Source organism: Phoxinus phoxinus, assembly GCF_949152265.1.
Source record: "Phoxinus phoxinus genome assembly, chromosome: 23".
Lineage (NCBI taxonomy): Eukaryota > Metazoa > Chordata > Actinopteri > Cypriniformes > Leuciscidae > Phoxinus > Phoxinus phoxinus.
The window spans coordinates 388,494-415,767 of NC_136898.1; the positions used below are offsets into that span (position 1 = coordinate 388,494).

General features: G+C 43.3%; 2 protein-coding genes and 1 long non-coding RNA gene across 4 annotated transcripts in view; 1 reads left to right on the top strand and 2 right to left on the bottom strand.

The window, feature by feature from the left end:
• Window positions 1-8,617, bottom strand: klhl35 (kelch-like family member 35). Its single transcript, XM_079600044.1, has 8 exons — window positions 8,279-8,617; window positions 4,915-5,266; window positions 4,201-4,694; window positions 3,499-3,683; window positions 2,505-2,623; window positions 2,188-2,376; window positions 1,088-1,276; window positions 1-543 (listed from the first exon to the last, which is right to left on the bottom strand). Exons 2-8 carry the CDS (start codon window positions 5,263-5,265, stop codon window positions 271-273), a joined length of 1,800 nt encoding a protein of 599 aa, XP_079456170.1. The 5' UTR covers window position 5,266; window positions 8,279-8,617; the 3' UTR covers window positions 1-270.
• A 3,894-nt stretch (window positions 8,618-12,511) lies between these two features.
• lrrc32 (leucine rich repeat containing 32) lies at window positions 12,512-21,737 on the top strand. Its single transcript, XM_079600466.1, has 3 exons — window positions 12,512-12,679; window positions 14,647-14,737; window positions 18,743-21,737. The coding sequence occupies exons 1-3, from the start codon at window positions 12,546-12,548 to the stop codon at window positions 20,639-20,641; spliced, it is 2,124 nt and encodes a 707-aa protein (XP_079456592.1). The 5' UTR covers window positions 12,512-12,545; the 3' UTR covers window positions 20,642-21,737.
• LOC306992050 overlaps window positions 13,967-27,274 on the bottom strand; it is a 32,168-nt gene continuing 18,860 nt past the window's right edge. The window contains exon 3 of one of the 2 annotated variants that reach the window (XR_013796210.1): window positions 13,967-14,827. This is a non-coding gene — a long non-coding RNA (uncharacterized lncRNA). Of the gene's footprint in view, window positions 14,828-15,639; window positions 15,969-27,274 lie in introns of those variants that run through there. The other variant, XR_013796211.1, reaches the window with a different exon arrangement.

Below are 27,274 nucleotides of genomic sequence, written 5' to 3' on the forward strand. Positions count from 1 at the left end.
CATAAAATTATACAAACTTTATTTAAACATATAACATTACAAACACAAAGCATTAAAAAACATTCACAGTATAATTGATTCAGATTCACATTGGGATTTCCAGTGAGCGATACAGAGTTCATAACCCGATAATAATGAGATTCCACAAACACTGTATGGAAAATATCAGATTACAGTTCATAACTTACATGACAACTAAATGAATGTGCATACCAGAGATTTACATGTTTGTCAGTGGAGCGAGATCATGTCAGAACCCCTGGAGATAATCTAGCTGGACTGGATGCCTATTTTAGTTGAAGAAGAGTGTGTGTGTGTTTCAGTTTTAGGTGATGAGGAGTGTGTGTGTGTGTCAGTGGGCCCGACTCGCTGTAAGACGCTCACACACCCATGGTAACTCAGGCATCGGGTCAGCGGCTTCTCCTCGGTCAGTTTTCCACTCGCTGGATCAAACGCCCAGATCTGATCAACAGCAGAAGAAGACTCGTTGCGACCGCCGACGACATACACCTTCCCTTCACACGCCGTCAGCCCACAGCCCTCCTGAAACACACACACACACACACACACACACGGGTCAAGAACACGTCTCAATGGCGACGTACGCTGTGCTTCGGGCGACCCGAGTTCGAGTCCCGGCTCGTGGACCTTTACCGATCCCAAAGATCTAAACGCCATCTACAAAATAACGCTAAAAATAAATCTTAAAAGAAATAAAAGAACACGTCTCAAACGGCTGGATCTACTAAAGCAAAGTAAAAACGCTTTACGCAAGTCATGCCTACAGCTTGGTGGATTTTGCATGATTTAGAAAAATGTTTATCAACTTTCATGTCACATGGTTAAGCATAGATGTTCCCGAATTAACGAAAACTCGTAATAAGTACCGAAAAAGACTTTTTGATAGGCAAATTTCCATGCGTCCAATCATGTTTTCTCAACTTCACTTAGAAAGTATAAGTGAATATACTATATTTCAAACTTAGCAATTTTGAGTATTATACTTTTACTTATTCTCTTTGACATAACATGCATATACGTACGTGTGTGTGTGCACGTGTGTGTGTGTGTGTGTGTGTTTTCTCACCACTTTGACGGGCAGCAGCGCAGCAGAACTCCAGGTGTCTTTACTGGGCGAGTAACAGAAGATCTGGTCCAGCAAGCCTCCGGTGACGTAGATGCAGCCGTTGAGTGTGACGGCGCTGATGGAGCGGTGAGAGAACGGGCAGTTCGACACAAACGACCATCGGTTCATCACCGGGTCATAACACTGCACCTGTCACAGGAATTAAGACTTTATACATGGCCTTTAAACATGCTCACGTGTTGGCGTGTTAACTAGTCTCACCTGGTTAGTGTTGGCGTGTTAACTAGTCTTCCCTGGTTAGTGTTGGCGTGTTAACTAGTCTTACCTGGTTAGTGTTGGCGTGTTAACTAGTCTCACCTGGTTAGTGTTGGCGTGTTAACTAGTCTTCCCTGGTTAGTGTTGGCGTGTTAACTAGTCTTACCTGGTTAGTGTTGGCGTGTTAACTAGTCTTACCTGGTTAGTGTTGGCGTGTTAACTAGTCTTCCCTGGTTAGTGTTGGCGTGTTAACTAGTCTTACCTGGTTAGTGTTGGCGTGTTAACTAGTCTTACCTGGTTAGTGTTGGCGTGTTCGCTAACCAGGTTACCTGGTTAGTGTTGGCGTGTTAACTAGTCTCACCTGGTTAGTGTTGGCGTGTTAACTAGTCTCACCTGGTTAGTGTTGGCGTGTTAACTAGTCTCACCTGGTTAGTGTTGGCGTGTTAACTAGTCTCACCTGGTTAGTGTTGGCGTGTTAACTAGTCTCACCTGGTTAGTGTTGGCGTGTTAACTAGTCTTACCTGGTTAGTGTTGGCGTGTTAACTAGTCTTACCTGGTTAGTGTTGGCGTGTTTGCTCACGTGTTGGCGTGTTAACTAGTCTCACCTGGTTAGTGTTGGCGTGTTAACTAGTCTTACCTGGTTAGTGTTGGCGTGTTCGCTCATGTGTTGGCGTGTTAACTAGTCTCACCTGGTTAGTGTTGGCGTGTTTGCTCACGTGTTGGCGTGTTAACTAGTCTCACCTGGTTAGTGTTGGCGTGTTTGCTCACGTCTTGGCGTGTAAACTAGACTCACCTGGTTAGTGTTGGCGTGTTTGCTCACGTGTTGGCGTGTTAACTAGTCTCACCTGGTTAGTGTTGGCGTGTTCGCTCACGGCTCCTCCGATGACGTAGAGTTTCCCGGCGCAGCTGCTCATGGCGGCAGAACTCACGGGTACCGGCAGGTCAGCGACGCTCGTCCAGGTGTTCTCATGCGGACTGTAACACTCCACGCTGGATACACGCTCGCGACCGTTATAACCGCTGGCCACATATAGCTACACACACACACACACACACATCAGCACACGAACCACAGAACACCTGCTGCTGTTGGGCAGCGAACGAGTCAAATGAATCAAATGAATCAGTTCGTTCGTTCTTGAGTCTGATGCTGAAGCCTCACCTTCCCACACATGGACACCATCTTATGCCTCCATCTTCCTTTGTTCAGCCCGCAGACTCGAACCCACTGGTTGAGCTGCGTCATGTAGCGCCACACGTCTGCGCTGTTCAGCTGCCCGCCTGCACACACACAACACACACAACACACACCTGTCAGCACAACCCATTAGACATACAATACGCTCCTTAACATGTTCACAGGTCTTCTTTACGGTCACATGCAAGTTAGATCAAATGCTGAATCTTTTATTTTTAGTAAATGTTTAGTAAAATTATTGTTATTTTCAAATTTGTATTTACATGACTGCACAACTTGGCAGAAAATGTATATTGCAATAATTTTGGCATTTATGGCGATACAACATTTAGTTTTATAAGTAAATCATATTCCTGCTGCCGCTGAAACATCCACAAAGAATCAAACAAAATCCACTTAAAAATAAAGGTTCCAAAAGTATTATAATGTATTATATTATATATTAGCCTTTCATCAAACTCCTATTTTTTAAACCCTGCAGCAAACGCTATAATATAATCATTATTAATATGTCACATTATTACAAAGGTTTTCAGTTTAACACACATTTACATGAATTGCACAGACGATTCAAGAGGACAAATCTTTTTGAAATTATGCAAATGTGAATGTAAATGAAGTGAAACTGGATCTTGGAAACTGTATTGTGTGGACAGAAAACAAAAACTCTCCAAATAAAAAAAGAAATTCAAGCATGTTTGATGTTTGGAGTAAACAAGTAAATGAAGCTTGACAGAATGATGTTTTCTCTGAACTAACAGATCCCAATCTCACACACACACACACACACACACACACACACACACACACACACACACACACACACACGTTAGTCTCCTGATCCGCTCCAGATAAGACTCTCTGGAATCACGTGTCACAACATTCCGCTGATGCCGGAGCTGATAGAGTAACACTGAACACACATGCTGACAGACCTGATCCAGCGTCTGGTATATACCTGATAAATAAATGTCGTTCTGAAGTTCACAGGCTGCAAACTCAGATTTGGAGTATCCGGGCAGAACGTTGGCCGACAGCCATTCCCTGGACTCCATGTTCAGCTTCTCCATGAAGGACAGTCTGGGGAAGCCGTTCTTATCACAGCCGCCGATCACGAAGATCATCTCGGCCCAGCCACAGCTCCTGACACACATATTATATTATTATATTCACTGATGTAAAGGAGAACAAAACCGGCAGAGACGGCATTTGTCTCAGATTTGTTTTCCCGTGCATCTGCTTTGAAACACTGTAAGATTAGATGGGTTTACTCCTCCCGAACTTACGCTGTGAACTTCACTCATTTTTTTGCATTAAGACTAAATGTGAAAGATATCAATGTTGTTGTTTTTTTTTTTACCTTATTGGAATCGAAATTCAGAATAGTTCAAACGATACCCAACCCTACTCACCGGACCCATCCCGCCCGCACGCCTGGTATATATATAATACTAATGCACTTTTATGATGGACAGATGCACTTTGATGGACATCAAAAAATATACATCCATTCACTGCCATTATAGAGCCAGGGCATGTTCTGATATAACTCTGATTGTGTGAACTATCCCTTAATGCTGTAAGCTTGACAAATCCTCAATAAAAATACAGTAGAATACAGTAAAAAGAAGAAGCGCAGTATAAAGCGATCTGGACTCACCGGCGGGGTCTGGTTCGCTCCGACTGCACCTCCCGCCCGTACGCCCGGTACACGCGCGCCTCCTGAAGCAGCGGCCGGATCTCCCGGCACTCCAGCACCAGCTCGTCCGCCTCCAGCGTGCCGGCGAGGAACCCGGGATCCAGGAGCGGCAGACGCAGCGTCTTCAACAGATCCCGGAGCGCTCCGGTCCTCTGGTCCGGTCGGTGGTGGACCCATCGGAGCGCAGCCGTCACCAGAACCTCCTCGCTCACCAGCATCCGCTCGCATCCCAGCAGCTCCAGCACTCGCTCCCGGCTCAGGTCCAGGAACTCCTCGTGCAGGAGCACCTGCTGGAAGTCCCGGTACAGGAGCGTCCGGCACTGATCCTGCAGCGGCTGCAGGGAGTACGAGCCCGCGAAGTCCATGAGCCCGAGGCAGTTCGAGTGGGAGACGCGCTCCTGGAGGAACTGCACGCAGGCTCGGGAAAGCTGGGATACTTGCAGCTGGTCGGCGGCCTGGAAGTATAGGGTAACAATAGAACCTTCATTTATACAGCGCTTTTAACAATATAGATTATTTCAAAGCAGCTTTACAGTGATTTAGTAGCTCTAGAATAAACTTTATCATCTATGCGCAAACTTCAAAATCGCGAATCTGTGAAAGCGCTAAATCAATCGATATATCCCTGAATCTTAAGGTGATGATACACAGGGAAACTTGGATTTAAACCCCTACCTGGAACACGCTCTCCACGTTCTCCTCGCCCAGCGTCAGCCGGCCCTCGTACATGAAGTCCAGCAGCTGGTCCATGGCCTTCGCGGAGATCCCCGTGAGCGTGACCATGGTCTGACGGCTCTCCCGGAAGCTGCTGCTGAACATCGAGCGGAAGAACTCACTGCTAGCGCACAGGGATGCGCGGTGACACGGGAACTCACATCCGTCCACCTGCAGAACCACGTCTGTGAAGGTGCCGCTCCGTCTGTATCCGTTCAGAACCTGCAGGATGTGCTCGGCGTGACACGAGCCCGAGCAGAAGCCGACCTTTGACCTGCCATCCATCAGCTCGACGTTGCTGCCGAAACCCATTCTGAGGAACCAACAGTTGGTAACAATTATTTATATTTGAAAGCCGATAACCGATAATTCTTTATATTTGAAAGCCGATAACCGATCATTATTTATATTTGAAAGCCGATAACCGATAATTCTTTATATTTGAAAGCAGATAAACGATAATTCTTTATATTTGAAAGCAGATAACCGATAATCCTTTATATTTGAAAGCCGATAACCGATAATTCTTTATATTTCTGCTAAATGAATAAATGTAAATATTTGAAAGCCGATAACCGATAATTCTTTATATTTGAAAGCAGATAAACGATAATTCTTTATATTTGAAAGCAGATAACCGATAATTCTTTATATTTGTAAGCAGATAACCGATAATTCTTTATATTTGAAAGCAGATAACCGATAATTCTCTATATTTGAAAGCAGATAAACGATAATTCTTTATATTTGAAAGCAGATAACCGATAATTCTTTATATTTGTAAGCAGATAACCGATAATTCTTTATATTTGAAAGCAGATAACCGATAATTCTCTATATTTGTAAGCAGATAACCGATAATTCTTTATATTTGAAAGCAGATAACCGATAATTCTTTATATTTGAAAGCCGATAACCGATAATTCTTTATATTTGAAAACCGATAACCGATAATTCTTTATATTTGAAAACTGATAATTCTTTGTATTTGAAAGCAGATAACCGATAATTCTTTGTATTTGAAAGCCGATAACCGATAATTCTTTATATTTGAAAGCAGATAACCGATAATTCTTTATATTTGAAAGCAGATAACCGATAATTCTTTATATTTGAAAGCCGATAACCGATAATTCTTTATATTTGAAAGCAGATAACCGATAATTCTTTATATTTGAAAGCAGATAACCGATAATTCTTTATATTTGAAAGCAGATAACCGATAATTCTTTATATTTGAAAGCAGATAACCGATAATTCTTTATATTTGAAAGCAGATAACCGATAATTCTTTATATTTGAAAGCAGATAACCGATAATTCTTTATATTTGAAAGCAGATAACCGATAATTTTTCTACTTCAAAACTTCACCTATAACTCAACACGTTAATGCAGTTTGCTCGTGATTGCTTGTGGAGTTTACAAACAGTTTCTACAGCTAAATGTTTTCAGTGTACTAGAAAACTAAAACTGAAAGTAAACTCTACCTAACTAAGTTAAGTAAAATGAACAAAGAAAGTAAGTAACTTTACTTGCCCAGTAAAAGGTAATTTCTACTATAGTTGCAGTTTCCTTTACTGACCTGAATATAACACTGAATTAAACCACGCTTTTAAAGTGTATGCTTTACTTAGAAACATCTAAATAAATAATACAATAGCACCACGGCAGCTGAACACAGAGAACTCAATATTTACACAAAACACAATGGCGGTCACATGGATGGATCGTTTTTTTGTAAGAATGAACCCATGAACTCCATATGGCAAGTTACTAAACCTAACAACAAAAGCACAGATGTGTAAATACAGCTGTTAAACAGCGGAAAATATACCTTATTACTTATTCAAGTCCCAGTGCAGGATGAGCAGGCAGTACTTAATTCTATAGTGGTGATATTTACGAATTGAGTACTAATATAGAATTCTTGTCTGAACTCACTTTTTCATGTGCAGCGTAAGTCTGTCATATCGGCTACATAACATTATCATGAGAATATTATAATTGTGTGTTTGAGACGTGGCTTTTAATGAGGAGACTTTTGTAATCAGGCTCTCAAAAATTATATAAAACTTTGGATTTAGATTTATCGGCCAATATATCGGTTATCGGTTTTCACATATAAAGAATTATCGGTTTTCACATATAAAGAATTATCGGTTTTCACATATAAAGAATTATCGGTTTTCACATATAAAGAATTATCGGTTTTCACATATAAAGAATTATCGGTTATCGGCTTTCAAATATAAAGAATTATCGGTTATCGGCTTTCAAATACAAAGAATTATCGGTTATCTGCTTTCAAATACAAAGAATTATCAGTTTTCAAATATAAAGAATTATCGGTTATCGGTTTTCAAATATAAAGAATTATCGGTTATCGGCTTTCAAATATAAAGAATTATCGGTTATCGGTTTTCAAATATAAAGAATTATCGGTTATCTGCTTTCACATATAAAGAATTATCTGTTATCTGCTTTCACATATAAAGAATTATCTGTTATCGGTTTTCAAATACAAAGAATTATCGGTTTTCAAATATAGAGAATTATCGGTTATCGGCTTTCAAATATAAAGAATTATCTGTTATCGGCTTTCAAATATAAAGAATTATCTGTTATCGGCTTTCAAATATAGAGAATTATCTGTTATCTGCTTTCACATATAAAGAATTATCGGTTATCGGTTTTCAAATATAAAGAATTATCTGTTATCTGCTTTCACATATAAAGAATTATCTGTTATCGGTTTTCAAATACAAAGAATTATCGGCTTTCAAATATAAAGAATTATCTGTTATCGGTTTTCAAATATAAAGAATTATCGGTTATCGGCTTTCACATATAAAGAATTATCTGTTTTCAAATATAAAGAATTATCGGTTATCGGCTTTCACATATAAATAACTGAAATTGTATTTTCTTCGAATATAATCTTTGTTTTATTTACAACTTTAAAATATAGTTTTAGTTTTAATTAGCTATAATAACCCTGTGTAGTTTACATGTTAAGTTTAATGAGCTCAAATTAATTACAAGAAAACGTTGGATAGAAATTTTGGGCTAGGAATTAAACATATTGAAGATTAAAAATCAATCAATCAACATTTATTTATACAGCCCTTTACAACACTCAAGGTAAACCAAAGTGCTTTCCAAAGAAACACACAAAACAAAATGTATGCCAGAAAGGAAACACAGAAACGCCACAACACCTGCTATGAATTAAAAGCCAGTCTAAATAAAGCCTTGAAGAAGTGATGCAGCATCAGTGATAAACACACACTTCCGGACAGCACTGAGAGGATTTCTGGAGCTCACCTGTGTGTGCGGAGCTTCAGCTTCTTCAGTCGATGGGCGCAGACTCACCTGTGTCGGGGTTTATACCTGTGTGGGCGGAGCTTCAGCAGCTCATCTGCATACAGGAAGCTCATGTCAATAGACACTCATTTCCTGTTCTCTTTAAATCCACTTCCCTTCCCTGTTCTCCAGAATTACAAGTGTTGACAGTCTCTGCTCATGATGACACCTGCAGCCGATGACAGGGTCGATAATAACAGCACGAGTGGAGAATGTTGCATAACTGTATGATTAACTGTAAATAAAAGCTGTTTTTCAGGTTATTGTACATTTACCACACATTCTTGTGTAAGTATATTAAGCAGATCTTTATATTTCTGTAGTCTCACTATCAGACCGGGTTAGTTGAGATTTACACACCATCACCAAACACACACACACACACACACACACACACACACACACGCGCACACACACACACACACACACACACACACGCACGCACGCACGCACGCACACACACACACACGGACTTCTGTAGACATCAAAAGACAGTCATTACTTTAAGAAAGTTGTGATTATGGGTCCAGTTATAATGTATGTGTATTATTGTATTTTGTTTAAACCTGTCTGGTGGTAAAGTCAGTGTCCGGTGTATTATTAATATTATTATTATGAATAGGCTTGAACACGTGTGGACATCACATCTGTGAGCTTTCCTATTTCTCCCGTGCGGATCTTACTTTGCCATTTATTTTATTTTTGAAAATATTGCAGTCTAATAAAACATTTTTTATTTATTTCAATATTTGTAAAAAACGAATAACTAGTGAATAATCTTGTAAATCTCTCAATGCTGTTCCTGTTTGTATTTTAATGGGGGGGGGGGGGGGGGGGGGCAATGATAAACCAAATAAACAACATAAAAACAAACTTAAAAGTTAAACAAAAATGTGAAAATGTTTACAGATTGAAACACACTTTGCAGCTTTCTTATTAAAAACAAAGGCTTTCCTCCTAATTTACATATTTATGAATACTAAATTTAGCTAACAAAAGTAGCAGACTAATTAAGTAATATTCCTTATAATAATAATAAAATAATAATTCGTTACATTTATATAGCGCTTTTCTGGACACTCAAAGCGCTTTAGACGGAGGATCTCCTCAACCTCATGATAAGATTCCTCATAAGAGGGAAACACAATAACACATTTATAAAGCACAGCTGAAATATGATATGAGCCTTAATAACAACAAACTGAACGAGGAACTCCAGAATAAACGATCAAATGTTATCACAAAATTTATCAATATCACAATTAAATCTGTTCACAAGATAATAATTACATGGGGAATATTTATAAACGAGTTCAAGCGAAATTTCTTTGATTTTGTTTGTGATTAAATATGAGGAAGTTTCCAGATTTTTTTCCAAAAGCGGTTCCTGTTACAGTGACGACATGTGTTGCGTCATGTCACGTGATGTCATGTGTCCGCTAGAGGGAGACAAATTATTATTATCAAAAAATATGATAATTCTCTGTTGATCTTTAAACCGCATTTGATTAGTTTTCTAAAACCCTACATCATCATCAGGCACATATCAAACCTCTAATAAATCATATTTCCCTGCTCAGGTATTAAATACCTTTTATTATTATGTATTCTATTTTTAGAACAATTTTATTCTCAACCCTGTAATAGACTAAATATAATTGGTTTTAAAACAATTTTACACAAAACTCGTTATAATCCACACACCTCGTGTCCCGCATACACATTTAACTGGAGTTACTAATAAACATCTCAATTAAACTTCTTTTACACACAAATAAAGAGAACACAGACACAATTAGTTTGACTACAGTTGTGTTGTGTTCGTCAGCTGGTCATCTGCCAGAAATGCATATTTAATGGCCAATTTTTTACTGTCCTCCCGTGTTTTTCAACAATTTTTTATATATATAATATATTAATGTGAAGGTTGAGGAAAGTGTGACGGGTTGAAGACTAACTTTGCCAGTTTTATATTTTTAATTTAGTCACAAGTTTTCAACCCCGAAACAATGAGAAATATACAGATATGTGTATATTAGCAGAACATATATGGCAGTAATGATAATAATAATAAGTAGGCCTGCACTGCATATACTTACGGATTCAAATTAAAAAAGTTTGAAAAATTATTTTCCATCTCAATGTTATGTGATGGGGTTGCGTTGTTGACAGAACCCTCCGTGACTATAATACGAATATGAATACGAAAAATATGAATAAAAAGTATGATACTACTTATCATCTTCTGCACCACTGTTAAAGAGACCATAGACAGTATATGAGACCGGAATGATGTCATTTCTGGCAGATGACGTCACGTGTGGGTGGAGCCTAAATGAGTATGGGCGGGAATGGTTGTCATGACGGAGTTGAGTTCAGTGTTTTTTTTAAATAAAATATCTTTCTTTCTTTTTTTTTATACAAATCTTTTTTTCTTCACAAGAAATTAACAAATAAATACTTACAATATAAAAAATTATAGAGACACAATTTATAAGTACAAATTCAGTGAAGTGCCCCAGGGATGCGATAAAACGCTTAGCGTACGATAGAAATAAGACATAGGCCTACTTTTATGATACAAAAATAATTTAAATGTAATAATAATGGACATTACAAAGTATTGCGAAAACTTCATTTCATTTTGGTTAACCACCACTTTAAAAATATTACCGAATCCCAGGAATGACCCTAAATACATCTTGATCTAACTATATTTTAGCCAGCGAGTTATTTGTATCATAACTGTTTTATCATTTATTTACTTGTGAATACTTCACGACACTTTACACTATTTGTCATGTTATCATAACCTGGCTGCACTACATACTTATTATTATGCTGTGAAATAGTTTATTTTTTCATATTGTGCATTGTTTCTTATTATTCATACTGTGTATTTGTTATTCTTATTGTGAATTATTTTGCATGTATTGTGTCTTCTGGCCTTGCTGTGCTGTAATACATGTGTCTGGCCTGTAGATGGCGCTGCCGACCTGTAGTTATCCTTATCCTGTGAACAGAGACGGATGAAGAAGAGCCAGATCGCCTACATTTCATTAAAAATGTTAGCCTAAACAGCTGAGAAAAAGGAAATATCGCAGAATGGACAAAAGATTAATTTGTACTGAAGTAGGCCTACTGATAAAGATAAAGACAATAACGTTCTGGAAAAGCGCGTTCACTGTCAGCGAGTGGCGCGACCGACAAACACACAATTAATGCGTTTAATTATTTCTCATATCTATCTTTCTCATATCTATCTTTTTCTCTAGCTAGCCAATCATTAACTATTTTTTTATCCGTGTTCTTTTGACAATGGGTGTATTATTGTTATTGTTGTGTATTATGAACACAGCTGCTTATTATAAATATTTCAACTTTTTCTTTTTCTTTTAGGGTTGCATTAGCCCAATAAACCAATTAATTTAATAACTAGAGCTGCAGTGTTCTGCTTTGACTCGACAGAAGATGAACTATACGGGAAAAACTGAAATAAAAACCAAAAGCAAAGCGCCTGAGGAAAGAGAACGAGTTTTCCCGCGGGAATCCTGAATGAATCCCGGGAATCCCTGAAGATGCTGTGGGAACACACGTGTCATATGAGACACACACACACACACACACACACACACACACACTGACGCAGCGATTTCCTTTAACTGATCAACAGGTTTATTTTAAACGACGTTAACTTGAAATTCAGCTTTTTTTATTGCGCTTTACAATAGTTATAGTTTATAGTTTGATAATTTCAAAGGAGCAGCAGAATCAATGATGTAAACATAATAACATGAGAAATTCAAATTCTGCTGTAAAGCAGCTCTAAAATTTTTTGTTTATAATTGAAAAAATATTATAATTACAAATAAATGCAATCAAAATAGAAATTTACTGAACTAACGCATTAATCCTTCCAATCCAGCAAATATGAATCTAAACAGAAACACACACACACTCACACACACTCACACAGGCTTATAGGACCCACACATCATGAGAAGGTTGTGGAAGATGTGTTCGAATGAGGGGCATGTTCATTTACGACGAATATACAGTCCAGTTTACTAACCGCGTTTAACGTGTTTTAGGAAGAGAGAGAGAGAGAGAGAGAGAGAGAGAGGGGGGGGGGGGAGAGAGAGAGAGAGAGAGAGAGAGAGAGAGAGAGAGAGAGGGAGGTCAGATTTGACCAATCCCAGGCTTGAGTTCAGAAGGAAAAAACAAGTGTATGCTATGCAGGATATTCTTCTCACAGGATGTGTATCGAGCAGAGAGAGAGGGAGAGAGAGTGTGTCCTGAGCTTCAGCCAGACGGAGGAGAGCAGCATGAGAGAGAACAGCACTGGAGAAGCACACTACTGAGGTAACACACTAATACTGAGCTTACACACACTAATACTGAGCAAACACACACACACACACACACACACACACACTAATACTGAGCTTACACACACACTAATACTGAGGTAACACACACACTAATACTGAGGTAACTCTTCTGAGGTAACACACTACTGAGGTAACACACTAACACAGCTTACACACACACTAATACTGAGCAAACACACTACTTAGGTAACACACTTCTGAAGTAACACACACTACAAAACTGAGGTATCACTACTGAGGTAACACACACACACACACACTACAAAACTGAGGTATCACTACTGAGGTAACACACACACACACTACAAAACTGTGGTATCACTACTGAGGTAACACACACACACTACAAAACTGAGGTATCACTACTGAGGTAACACACACACACACTACAAAACTGAGGTATCACTACTGAGGTAACATTTCTGAGGTAACACACACACACACACACTACAATACTGAGGTAACACTTCTGAGGTAACGCACACTACTTAGGTAACACACTTCTGAAGTAACACACACTACAAAACTGAGGTATCACTACTGAGGTAACACACACACACACACACTACAATACTGAGGTAACACTTCTGAGGTAACGCACACTACTTAGGTAACACACTTCTGAAGTAACACACACTACAAAACTGAGGTATCACTACTGAGGTAACACACACACACTACAATACTGAGGTAACATTTCTGAGGTAACACACACACACTACAATACTGAGGTATCACTACTGAGGTAACACACACACACTACAATACTGAGGTAACATTTCTGAGGTAACACACACACACACACTACAATACTGAGGTAACACTTCGGAGGTAACACACACTACTTAGGTAACACACTTCTGAGATCACACACACACACACACTACAATACTGAGGTAACACTTCGGAGGTAACACACACTACTTAGGTAACACACTTCTGAGATCACACACACTACTGCACTACTGAATCACACACACTACTGAGGTAACACACACTACTGAGATCACACACACTGTACCGAGATCACACACACACACACTCTCTGAGATCACACACACACTGTACTGAGATCACACACACACACACTCTACTAAGATCACACACACACACTACTGAGATCACACATACATACACACACACACACTGTACTGAGATCACACACACACACACTACTGAGATCACACACACACACACACACACTACTGAGATCACACACACACACTACTGAGATCACACACACACACACACACACACAGCTGATGCTTCATGACTGATCTCTACAGTTGTTGGACTGAATAATGACACTGCACTGCAAACAATAATGTTCTAAAGTCTTATTTACTGAGGATTACTGAGCGAGTTTTTAAAACAATAGCAATGATCTGCCAACGGTGTCATAAAAATAAACGTAATATTTAAACAGGATGATTTTCTGACCCCATTGGCAGATAATAGTTCTCGTTTCGCTTCATTTTAATAATTAAGACTTAATGCATCTTGATTTAATAATCTTGATATATTTGTGCTGGAAAGCCAGACCAAAGCAGCCGAGTAGGAGCAGTGTCGAGCAGAACTGTGCGTGTGTGATCACGGTGACCTGCACAGATCTGATGACGTGTGTGTGATGTGTGTGTTCTGCTCAGCGCTTCGGTGTTTAGTTTTCTGATCTTGCGGTTCTTCTCGTCTGTGATTGGATTGGGTGCAGGATGAGTAATCACTCGTTCTGAAACATCATATATATTCAACACATATTGTGGAAACGATGATTAACCTTTACTATATTCTGCTGTTGTCAACATGTGGGTGTTCCTGTGAGCAGAAACTGTGAGACAGCGACACATGTTTCCACATCATCAGTTAAAAACAGAAGCTGTGACGTGCTCAGTGTGATGTCATGTCTGCTTCATCTGTGTGTGTGTGTGTGTGTGTGTGCAGCATCATGGGTCCGCGTCTCTGGATACTGATGCTCGTGGTCCAGCGGCTCTCGGCCTTCAGACGTCCAGCGGAGGCTTCGGCCTGTCGAGAGGTGAGTGACACCTGTCAATCAAACACGTCTGTGTGCAGAACTCCATCAGGTGTTCGTGGCTCGGCGCTCGAGGGAATCGCACTTGTATTTCTGTAGGACAGAAACAAAATCATTCCGCATTTGAGTTTTTTCAATGTCATTTTGTAAGTTAATACAACTTGCGGTTTCTGAATTTGATAATTCAACTTAACATGTTCAGTTTTCTGTAGTGTGTAAGTGAACTTAACTAGAGTATGTGTCCTCAACTCACACTCATGCTCACTTATCTCGATTGTTTGTCTCAAATAGAATAAATTGAGTGAGAGAAAGATGCGTCACAGCAGAAAATTAATTTCAAACTTTGCATTTTTGTCATTTTCCAGTAAAAATTTCAAAACTAAGATTAAATTAAGCGGATAGTCTTGCATTCTGAAAAATGCATCAAAATGAAGCGAGTTTGTGCTCAAAACTGTAAAATATCTGCCAATCGAGTCAGAAATCTGGTGACACTTTACACTACGGTCCACTAGTTAACATGCACTAATGAACAATACTTCTACAGCATTTATTAATCTTAGTTATTATTAATTTACACATTTACTAATACGTTATTAGAATCAGAGGTTGTGTGTTAACATTAGTGAACACTGTGAACTAACATGAACAGCTGGATTAATAATAACTAACATTAACAAAGATCAACACTCAGTAATAAATGTGTTGCTCATGTTCATGTTCATGAATACAGTTATTAATGTTAATAATGAAGCTTACTGTAAAGAGTTACCAATGATCTCAACTCAAAGGGAAAAGAAGATATGTGTTCCGAGTATTGCAAACGAAACTCCAACTACGTAGAAATTACTCAACCTTTTACTGGACAAGTTAAAGTTATAAATAGAGTTTACTTAATTCCATCTGTGAAATTACTGTAGAAATCTGCATGCCAAAACTTTATAGTATATTTATAACTTGTAACTTTTTTAGTATATTTGACATTGGGTTTTTTTTCTCAGTCTGGGGAAATAAAATGAGTGAAGATATTCAGTCTTGTTTACTTAGAAAATATGATCAAAATGACATGAATTTATGCTGATATATAATATATCTGTCAGTGGAAAACAAGACGATATTGTCCGACTCCGCTTCAGATTTCAGTTCTTAATGTTTTAAACTCAAACTCACTTCGTCTCGGCGCGTTTTGCCTCTTCTCCAGTAAATGTCTTGATTAAAGAATCTTCAGAGATTTGTGCTGGAAAACACGACTCAGAAACTCAGAGGAAAAGCATTCTCATTAAATCTATAATAACTTTATCGCTCTACACGACAACTGTTGACTCGCTCGTTTACTCTTCAGCTTTAATTAAACACACAGTCAAACCAACATTCACTCAGACATCTCCAACATTACCAGTTTATTCACTATAGTTTATAAAACAGTGATAAAATATGACATAACTCAGTTGATATTTGACAGGTTTTGTTCGTCCTTCTGTTAGACTGTCTCACACACACACACACACACACACACACACACACACACACACACACACACACACACAGTTGATATTTGACAGGTTTTGTCCGTCCTTCTGTTAGACTGTCTGACACACACACACACACACACGCACGCACACACACACACACACACACACACACACACACACACACACGCACACACACACAGTTGATATTTGACAGGTTTTGTCCATCCTTCTGTTAGACTGTCTCAGACACACACACACACACACACACACACACATGAATTATGTTGAATATCTGTCAGCTGGTAAATTTAACTACACAATTAGATAATACCAGTTTAGCTCGACCAGTGACCAAGCAAAGTGTCTGAACAATAGTTGGTCACAAATGTGATTATTGGGTATAATATGTCACAGTTTACTTTATTTAGCAATCCTCACTACAGAAATGAACTATAGTGTCCTACACACACTAGTGGAAATATTATCTGGTGTCTGAATAATTTTCGGTTTGACTGTGTGAACTCTCGAGCGATGCCAGCAAAGACCAAATGAGTCAAATTCGCTCCAGGTCGGAGAGTTCAGGATGAGTTCAGGACATCTGTGATTGGACATCAGCGAGGAAGTGTGTGTAGGATGAAACACATCAGCGAGGAAGTGTGTGTAGGATGAAACACATCACACTCCATTATGTCTCCATCCTCTCGCCCATCTCTGCCGGAAAGACGGGGTTAGTCCCAGAGACGAGGGACAATCCTGCCCGTGAGAAGAGCGTATAGATGTATAGATAGCGTTTACTAAAGAATGCCATACGATATTATGTCTTGTTTTCTGGGGATATGAATAAAAATGAAGAGAGCTGTTGCTTGAAACAAGCAAAATTCAGGGGTAAGAAAAAATATCTGGTTTCTGTTTAGATTATTTTTTCTCATCCCATCGGCAGAAAATGTTGCTTTTGTAAGAAATTGTGATCCGCCTCGACCCAGATTCCACTCCAGCATTTCAGAACGAGCTCGTCCCCAAAACTCCTTTTTTAATCCTCAAAAAGCCTAAACACTCAATAATCGAGCCGTGTGGATTTTCTGAGCAATATAATGTCATATTCCTCATAGACCAACGGTATTTTTGCGTCATCGAAGGGTAACAGCCCTTTTTGGGGGAAGACAAACGGATTCCCCTGAGAACAGAACTCACTCTAGACCGCTCTAAGTTTCTTGATAGCAAAAATGCCACAAACATACACACTCTCTTTGCCGGCCGAGGACCGTGAGCGGTATTTAAAGAAGCTTCTGGATACGGGGATACAGAGGTGTCCCTTTGAAATGGTCAAAAACTGGAATAATGACCCCACGCAGTGGCCAAATATGAACTATTCAGACATCTAACGTTACCTCTATCTCGTGGAATCACCAAGTAACTTAAGTAGCCTATTGTTTTGTCATAAACACACTCACAGTATGACAAACTAGACGATGAGGCCATGTCAAGAGGAGTCGGTGGTTTACTTGGATCATATTTCACTTGATTTAAGCTATTGACATAGTTTTGTTGTCGACTAGCTATACTAGTTAGAAAGACGAAGCTGCTAGCAGAAGCTTAGTTGGTATGGTAAAGCCAGTAACTAGTAAGTACACTACTTCATGTTAAATACAGATAGTTTGGGGGGTTGAATTAGTGACACAAGCAGAAACCATCCAAGTCCACTTTAGTCCTAGCCTGCCACTATTTCAACAGTAAAATCAGTTAACAGCCGAGGTAGCGTGCCTAGTGAGCGCTAATCACGTAGCTGCTAGCGGCTTCGTCTTTCTAACTAGTAACTTATAGCTAGTCGACAACAAAACTATGTAAATGTCAATAGCTTAAATCAAGTGAAATATGATCCAAGTAAACCACCGACTCCTCTTGACATGGCCTCATTGTCTAGTTTGTCATACTGTGAGTGTGTTAATGACAAAACAATAGGCTACTTACTCTTTAAATACCGCTCACGGTCCTCGGCCGGCAAAGAGAGTGTGTATGTTTGTGCCATTTTTGCTATCAAGAAACTTTGCAGATCTAGAGCGAGTTCTGTTCTCAGGGGAATCCGTTTGTCTTCCCCCAAAAAGGGGCGTTACCCTTCATCAGTGCTCCGCCCTTGACCACTGACGGACTGGCCCGTATAAGCATATTTCCCGTATTAACATATTTCCGCCCTTAGCCAGTTGTATACTCCCCGCCAAAGGCATCACTTTAGTGTCTTGTGTTGACACACACCACAGAAGAGAGAGGGGGGGGGGGGGGGGGGGCAGAAGAGAGGGGGGGGGGGGCAGTTGCTCATTACCATTTAAAGAGACATGCACTGAAACGGGTCGCTGTGAACAGCTGTTTTTGAGGAGGTAAAGGGTGTTTTTTACTCAACCATTAAGGAATTTTAACCAAAGTATGTTACAAACGTAACCATCTTGTGGTAAATGGGCATCCGACGACCCCTTAAATGCACAGATAAATGTGAACCCCCCTATACGTTAACTGATGTTGACTAACAGCGCTGTTTCTTCTTCAGCTCCAGGAGGACCTCGACTGCAGCAATCTGAACCTTAGACGGATCCCGAAGCAAATCCCGGACACCATCCACCGGCTCGATCTGTCCCGAAACCTCCTCCAGAACCTCACGGACCGAGACCTGCCGTCCTCCTCGACCATCCGACATCTCAACCTTCACGGGAACAAGATCCAGTTCATCCAGCCTGGCCTCTTCCAAGACATGATCCTTCTGGAGGAGCTGGATCTGTCGGAGAACTCCCTGGATCTTTACGCCGCTCTGAAAACACACGTCGGGACGCTCACATCCGTGCGCCGGCTGGATCTATCCGGAAACGGGTTGTTCACGGACATGAGCGACTTCTTCCTAAACGACGCGCCGGTTCTCACCAACCTCTCTTTGGATGGGAACAGCATCACTAAGATAGGCCGGTCCACATTCAACGGATCTCAAGCTTTAAAAAACATCGACTTACACAACAACGTGATCATAGAGATCGAAGAAGGCGCATTCGAGTCCTTGACGGGACTCTCCGATCTGGATTTGTCTATGAACTCCATCTCATGCATTACAGACTTCAACCTCGCTCAGCTCATAACGCTGAACTTGAGCAAAAACAGCTTGACTAACTTCCAGGCCGACGAATCGGATCAGGAGTTTGAGCTTCAGTATCTGGACTTGAGAGAAAACAAAATCCTCTACTTCCCCGTCCTTCCCCAAAGGAACAAGCTCATGTACCTGGATCTGTCCAGAAATCTCCTGAGGAGTGTAAACTGCTCCGGTCCATTAGAAGAGCTGGAGAACCTGAAGGACAGTGGATATCTATTGACTGATCCTGACAAACCCCTTTCATTGTGCGTCAATAAGAGGCACCAGGACTTCCACAGCTTGCTTTACTTGGACTTGAGCTTCAACCAGCTGAAGGCGGTTCCTCCCTCGTTCTTCACCAGTGTGCCTGCGCTGGAAACCCTCAACATCAGCAATAACTGCTTGGAGAGCTTCACTGTGGAGGACGGCCTGAACTCTTTGCAGACACTAGACATCAGCCACAACAATCTCCAGAACCTTTCCTTCGGCCTGAACGCGCTGGCCGCGCTACACGAGCTCCACCTCGAGGGAAACGCTCTCCAAACGTTAGACGCCGGGATTTTCCTCAGGCTTCCCAGCATCCGAAGCCTTCATCTTCAGCAGAACCAGCTCAGCATTTGCTCTCCTTTGGAAAATCCGAGTTTCGGCTGCGTCCAACTCTCCTCAATCCCGACTCTAAGGTATCTGTACCTCTCGGAAAACGGGTTGTTTTCGGTTCCACGGGGATCGTTCCAGGGAAGCCCGCTGCTAATCCTGGATTTATCCCAGAATCCCGGCGTTGACGTCATCCCGTCGTCATTCTCCGGTCTGGAGGCGTCTCTTTCCCATCTCTCTCTAAAGGGAAACCAACTTCAATCCCTAACAATTGACTTCACTCTTTTCCCGAAGCTAAAATCCTTGGATTTGTCGGTGAACCGGCTTACGGGAGTCTCCCTTTGGAGCGGGGATTCCTCCCTCGAGTCGTTGAACCTGCAGAACAACAGTTTAGTAATGCTTTATGAAGTAACGCAGCAAGAAACGCTCCGAACTTTATACGTGGGATCGAACCCGCTGAGCTGTTGCATGAACCCGCACCTCCTCGCGCTCCTCCGGCAGGAGAGACTCACGGTGCCGGATCTCTCCGGAGCGACGTGCTGGTATTCCCGAGACTCGGAGAGCGTGGAGATCAGCGTGAGCGCCGTGAAGCCGGAGCACTGCGAGTCCGCCGACGGGAGAGTGCTGTGGATCAGCGTGATTGTGGTGCTGGTACTGGGAATGGCGCTGGTGTTGGCCGTCACGCTGAAGCTCTGTCACTCAAAGAGGCATAGATTCAAAAGAGGCATCAAAGCTTGAATCTAAAGACGGAAGAGGGAAAAGAAACCAGAGCGCTCTCACCTGACTAGTGCCGCATGCATGACCCCAGGTTTCAGAATGTGATGCGTGGGTGATCTGGAACAAACTCAATGTGAAATGCACCATCATAAATGCACGAATCATCACTGTAAAAAGTGATTAGTTGAGTTGACTTAAAAAAATTGAGGAAACCCGTTGCCTTAAAATGATTAAGTAATCGCCATGCTTAATCGATCAAATTAAGTTGTCAAGAAAGAATTCACATAACTTTAGAATTAAGAGTACTTAATAATTTTAATGCATTGGGTGTCCTCAATTTCTTTAGGTAAGTGAACTGAACACTTCTACACTGTATAAACATGGCAAGATGCGCTTGCATCTAAACCAGACTCGAACTGAGTCGGCAGCACACTACACTTTCTGATGTATATTGCATGCACTTTATTGACTGTGATTTGTGAGTATTGGAGTGAAATGTACTTGCGATATGTTTGCATATTGCAAAACCGCCCTTGACCAATGCAAAGCATGCAGACACTAGAGTCACCGGACAGAGAGAGAGATCTAGAGCGGGTTATATGTGCCGGAGGAATGTCACCGGCCAGAGGAAGCGCTTCACTGGAACACCTGCACCGCTTTCCTGTTGTCCGGCTCGGTTTCCTATCCTGGCGATGATGAGCTATACACCCAGCCTCGGTCACACTGAACCGTGTTTGACTGGTGATCAGGTTTAGCTCCGCACACACAAACACACACACAGACCGCAATGTTTGTTTGGTCTTTTTTTAGATTTTCCAGCCTGGAATAAGTTGGCCCGTGGTGTGTGTATCATGAGGATAAAGATAGACAGGAGATCCCGGTTGAGGGAAGCACACATCGTCACCACAGATATTAATAGTGGCGTGTTTGACACGATAATAAAAGAAGCTTCCTCTAATCAGTCCGGCCTTCTGCTTTCCAGACACACACACATGACAAAACCCACAGTCACACACACGTCATGACTCTACTATATGAAGGAACTATATCGCAAGCAACTACTGTGTATATCTATTTATGAAGTATTTTCCTAAATAAAAGGTGTGTGTAAAGTGTCGTCTGGTGTGTGTTCCTCCTCACTACTTCAACGTGACCATATTAGGTCATCGTGACACACATCAATATAAAACACCACAAGTTTGCATGATAAACTGAAAAGGAAATGCTCCATCGCGCTGACATCACTGTTAGGCTTGCGCAAACTGGGTAATATTAGACAATATTCAAATGTGTGTTTAGACGTTGTTAGGAACTTCTCATGTGGACCGCAAAAAATGAGCTTCTTCCTCAATATTGGAGCCTTCACGAATATCTAAACATTCCCAAATCAAGATGCATTTACTGGAGATGCAAAATGACTGAAGATATCAAGTGAGGTTGTGCTTTAAACCAGAACAAATATCTGGCAGAAAAATAGTTTTCCCTTTGAATTAGGATTATTTTTCTGAGCTAATCGGCAGACCCAATTATTATTATTTTAATTACTGTTTTAAACATGAACTCACTTATAATTGTAATAATTTTAAACCAGACTTAATATAATTTTGCTGCTGAACTAAATGTGTCTTGATTTAAGAATGTTTAGGTGTTTTATAAGCGTATTAAAGCATGAATAATCAATAATTACAGACGTTAGTGACTCGGCTGGCAGAGTGTCTCCAGCACAATGACATCATCTGTTCAAACAGGAAGTAGCGCTACAGGAAATGACCCGCACACAAACACCGAGTCCTCAAAGACCGCTCGCATTTACACGGTTTTCTGCTCTAAAAGGGTTTCATATATATATATAATGCAGACTTGTCTTCTGCTCATGGCTTTTTGAGAATTATTATATATTATTATAATGTAGATCATCAGTTCTCTATGTGAATATACAGTAAAGTGTAATTTATTCCTGTGATCAAAGCATCATTACTCCAGTCTTCAGTGTCACATGATCCTCCAGAAATCAGTGTAATATGATGATCTGATGCTCAAGACACATTTATGATTATGATCAGTGATGAACACAGTGACCTGACGGGTGTCTCCTGTGAACGCCTCTTCAGTGTGAAGTGGATAATGCTACCGTGACCTCTCCGTGACCCCACAGGTCAGCTTTATGGGATGACGTTGCTGTACGGTTAGCAGCACAACGAGCCGTTTGTCTGCGAGATCAAGAGAACTGTCATATTTCTGAGCTCCTTCTCCATATATCAGGTTCTGTTTGTGCCAATTATGCATGTATAATAGCAGCGGTGTTGTGTATAATTACTGTAAGTCCTGTCGTTATGATGCGCAGGACAGTCGTGTGTTCACATCAACGAGTAATTACGAGAGACGAGAAGAGAATCACGTGTTTGAAGAGCGTCTTTGTCTCTGAAACAATAGCAGTCTTCATCATCATCGTGTGTGTGTGTGTGTGTGTGTGTGTGTGTGTGTGTGTGTGTGTGTGTGTGTGTCTCAGAACCGCCCCTGTCAGGAATGAGGAAAGAATCAGAGTAACATTGTTTGGGAAAGTTGAGTGATTTCCCCATCCAAACCAGTTCACTGGCTGAGGTTTCGGTGTTTAGGGCTCAGGATTGTGTAGCCAATCAGCGACTGGCACTGGTAGGACCAATGAAATCTCTAGAATCGGCTTTGGGGCGGAGTTTGCGCTGAACAACTATAACGTTAACGACAGAGGAAACTACATCGCTGGATGTCGCTGGCGTAACTCCATGATTAACTACAGTAAATAAACCATCTCTCGACTGCTTCCCGAAACCGCAGTCGCACACTGGCCGTTCACCGCGCTGGTTGATGATGTCACACACTGGCCGTTCACCGCGCTGGTTGATGATGTCACACACTGGCCGTTCACCGCGCTGGTTGATGATGTCGCACACTGGCCGTTCACCGCGCTGGTTGATGATGTCGCACACTGGCCGTTCACCGCGCTGGTTGATGATGTCACACACTGGCCGTTCACCGCGCTGGTTGATGATGTCACACACTGGCCGTTCACCGCGCTGGTTGATGATGTCACACACTGGCCGTTCACCGCGCTGGATGATGATGTCGCACACTGGCCGTTCACCGCGCTGGTTGATGATGTCACACACTGGCCGTTCACCGCGCTGGTTGATGATGTCACACACTGGCCGTTCACCGCGCTGGTTGATGATGTCGCACACCGGCCGTTCACCGCGCTGGTTGATGATGTCACACACTGGCCGTTCACCACGCTGGTTGATGATGTCACACACTGGCCGTTCACCGCGCTGGTTGATGATGTCACACACTGGCCGTTCACCGCGCTGGTTGATGATGTCACACACTGGCCGTTCACCGCGCTGGTTGATGATGTCACACACTGGCCGTTCACCGCGCTGGTTGATGATGTCACACACTGGCCGTTCACCGCGCTGGTTGATGATGTCACACACTGGCCGTTCACCGCGCTGGTTGATGATGTCACACACTGGCCGTTCACCGCGCTGGTTGATGATGTCACACACTGGCCGTTCACCGCACTGGTTGATGATGTCACACACTGGCCGTTCACCGCGCTGGTTGATGATGTCACACACTGGCCGTTCACCGCGCTGGTTGATGATGTCGCACACCGGCCGTTCACCGCACTGGTTGATGATGTCACACACTGGCCGTTCACCGCGCTGGTTGATGATGTCACACACTGGCCGTTCACCGCGCTGGTTGATGATGTCGCACACCGGCCGTTCACCGCGCTGGATGATGATGTCACACACTGGCCGTTCACCGCGCTGGTTGATGATGTCGCACACCGGCCGTTCACCGCGCTGGATGATGATGTCACACACTGGCCGTTCACCGCGCTGGTTGATGATGTCACACACTGGCCGTTCACCGCGCTGGTTGATGATGTCACACACTGGCCGTTCACCACGCTGGTTAATGATGTCACACACCGGCCGTTCACCGCGCTGGTTGATGATGTCACACACTGGCCGTTCACCGCGCTGGTTGATGATGTCACACACTGGCCGTTCACCGCGCTGGTTGATGATGTCACACACTGGCCGTTCACCGCGCTGGATGATGATGTCACACACTGGCCGTTCATCGCGCTGGTTGATGATGTCACACACTGGCCGTTCACCGCGCTGGATGATGATGTCACACACTGGCCGTTCACCGCGCTGGTTGATGATGTCACACACTGGCCGTTCACCGCGCTGGTTGATGATGTCACACACTGGCCGTTCACCGCGCTGGTTGATGATGTCACACACTGGCCGTTCACCGCGCTGGTTGATGATGTCACACACTGGCCGTTCACCGCGCTGGTTGATGATGTCGCACACTGGCCGTTCACCGCGCTGGTTGATGATGTCACACACTGGCCGTTCACCGCGCTGGTTGATGATGTCACACACTGGCCGTTCACCGCGCTGGATGATGATGTCGCACACTGGCCGTTCACCGCGCTGGTTGATGATGTCACACACTGGCCGTTCACCGCGCTGGATGATGATGTCGCACGCTGGCCGTTCACCGCGCTGGTTGATGATGTCACACACTGGCCGTTCACCGCGCTGGTTGATGATGTCACACACTGGCCGTTCACCGCGCTGGATGATGATGTCGCACACTGGCCGTTCACCGCGCTGGTTGATGATGTCACACACTGGCCGTTCACCGCGCTGGATGATGATGTCGCACACTGGCCGTTCACCGCGCTGGTTGATGATGTCACACACTGGCCGTTCACCGCGCTGGATGATGATGTCGCACACTGGCCGTTCACCGCGCTGGTTGATGATGTCACACACTGGCCGTTCACCGCGCTGGTTGATGATGTCACACACTGGCCGTTCACCGCGCTGGTTGATGATGTCACACACTGGCCGTTCACCGCGCTGGTTGATGATGTCACACACTGGCCGTTCACCGCGCTGGTTGATGATGTCGCACACCGGCCGTTCACCGCGCTGGATGATGATGTCGCACACTGGACGTTCACCGCGCTGGTTGATGATGTCGCACGCTGGCCGTTCACCGCGCTGGTTGATGATGTCACACACTGGCCGTTCACCGCGCTGGATGATGATGTCGCACACTGGCCGTTCACCGCGCTGGTTGATGATGTCACACACTGGCCGTTCACCGCGCTGGTTGATGATGTCGCACACCGGCCGTTCACCGCGCTGGATGATGATGTCGCACACTGGCCGTTCACCGCGCTGGTTGATGATGTCACACACTGGCCGTTCACCGCGCTGGTTGATGATGTCGCACACCGGCCGTTCACCGCGCTGGATGATGATGTCACACACTGGCCGTTCACCACGCTGGTTAATGATGTCACACACCGGCCGTTCACCGCGCTGGTTGATGATGTCACACACTGGCCGTTCACCGCGCTGGTTGATGATGTCACACACTGGCCGTTCACCGCGCTGGTTGATGATGTCACACACTGGCCGTTCACCGCGCTGGATGATGATGTCACACACTGGCCGTTCACCGCGCTGGTTGATGATGTCACACACTGGCCGTTCACCGCGCTGGATGATGATGTCACACACTGGCCGTTCACCGCGCTGGTTGATGATGTCACACACTGGCCGTTCACCGCGCTGGATGATGATGTCGCACACTGGCCGTTCACCGCGCTGGTTGATGATGTCACACACTGGCCGTTCACCGCGCTGGTTGATGATGTCGCACACTGGCCGTTCACCGCGCTGGTTGATGATGTCACACACTGGCCGTTCACCGCGCTGGTTGATGATGTCGCACACTGGCCGTTCACCGCGCTGGATGATGATGTCGCACACCGGCCGTTCACCGCGCTGGTTGATGATGTCACACACTGGCCGTTCACCGCGCTGGTTGATGATGTCACACACTGGCCGTTCACCGCGCTGGTTGATGATGTCGCACACCGGCCGTTCACCGCGCTGGTTGATGATGTCACACACTGGCCGTTCACCGCGCTGGTTGATGATGTCACACACTGGCCGTTCACCGCGCTGGTTGATGATGTCACACACTGGCCGTTCACCGCGCTGGATGATGATGTCACACACTGGCCGTTCACCGCGCTGGTTGATGATGTCACACACTGGCCGTTCACCGCGCTGGATGATGATGTCGCACACTGGCCGTTCACCGCGCTGGTTGATGATGTCACACACTGGCCGTTCACCGCGCTGGTTGATGATGTCACACACTGGCCGTTCACCGCGCTGGTTGATGATGTCACACACTGGCCGTTCACCGCGCTGGATGATGATGTCGCACACCGGCCGTTCACCGCGCTGGTTGATGATGTCACACACTGGCCGTTCACCGGGCTGGTTGATGATGTCACACACTGGCCGTTCACCGCGCTGGTTGATGATGTCACACACTGGCCGTTCACCGCGCTGGTTGATGATGTCACACACTGGCCGTTCACCGCGCTGGTTGATGATGTCACACACTGGCCGTTCACCGCGCTGGTTGATGATGTCACACACTGGCCGTTCACCGCGCTGGTTGATGATGTCGCACGCTGGCCGTTCACCGCGCTGGTTGATGATGTCACACGCTGGCCGTTCACCGCGCTGGTTGATGATGTCGCACGCTGGCCGTTCACCGCGC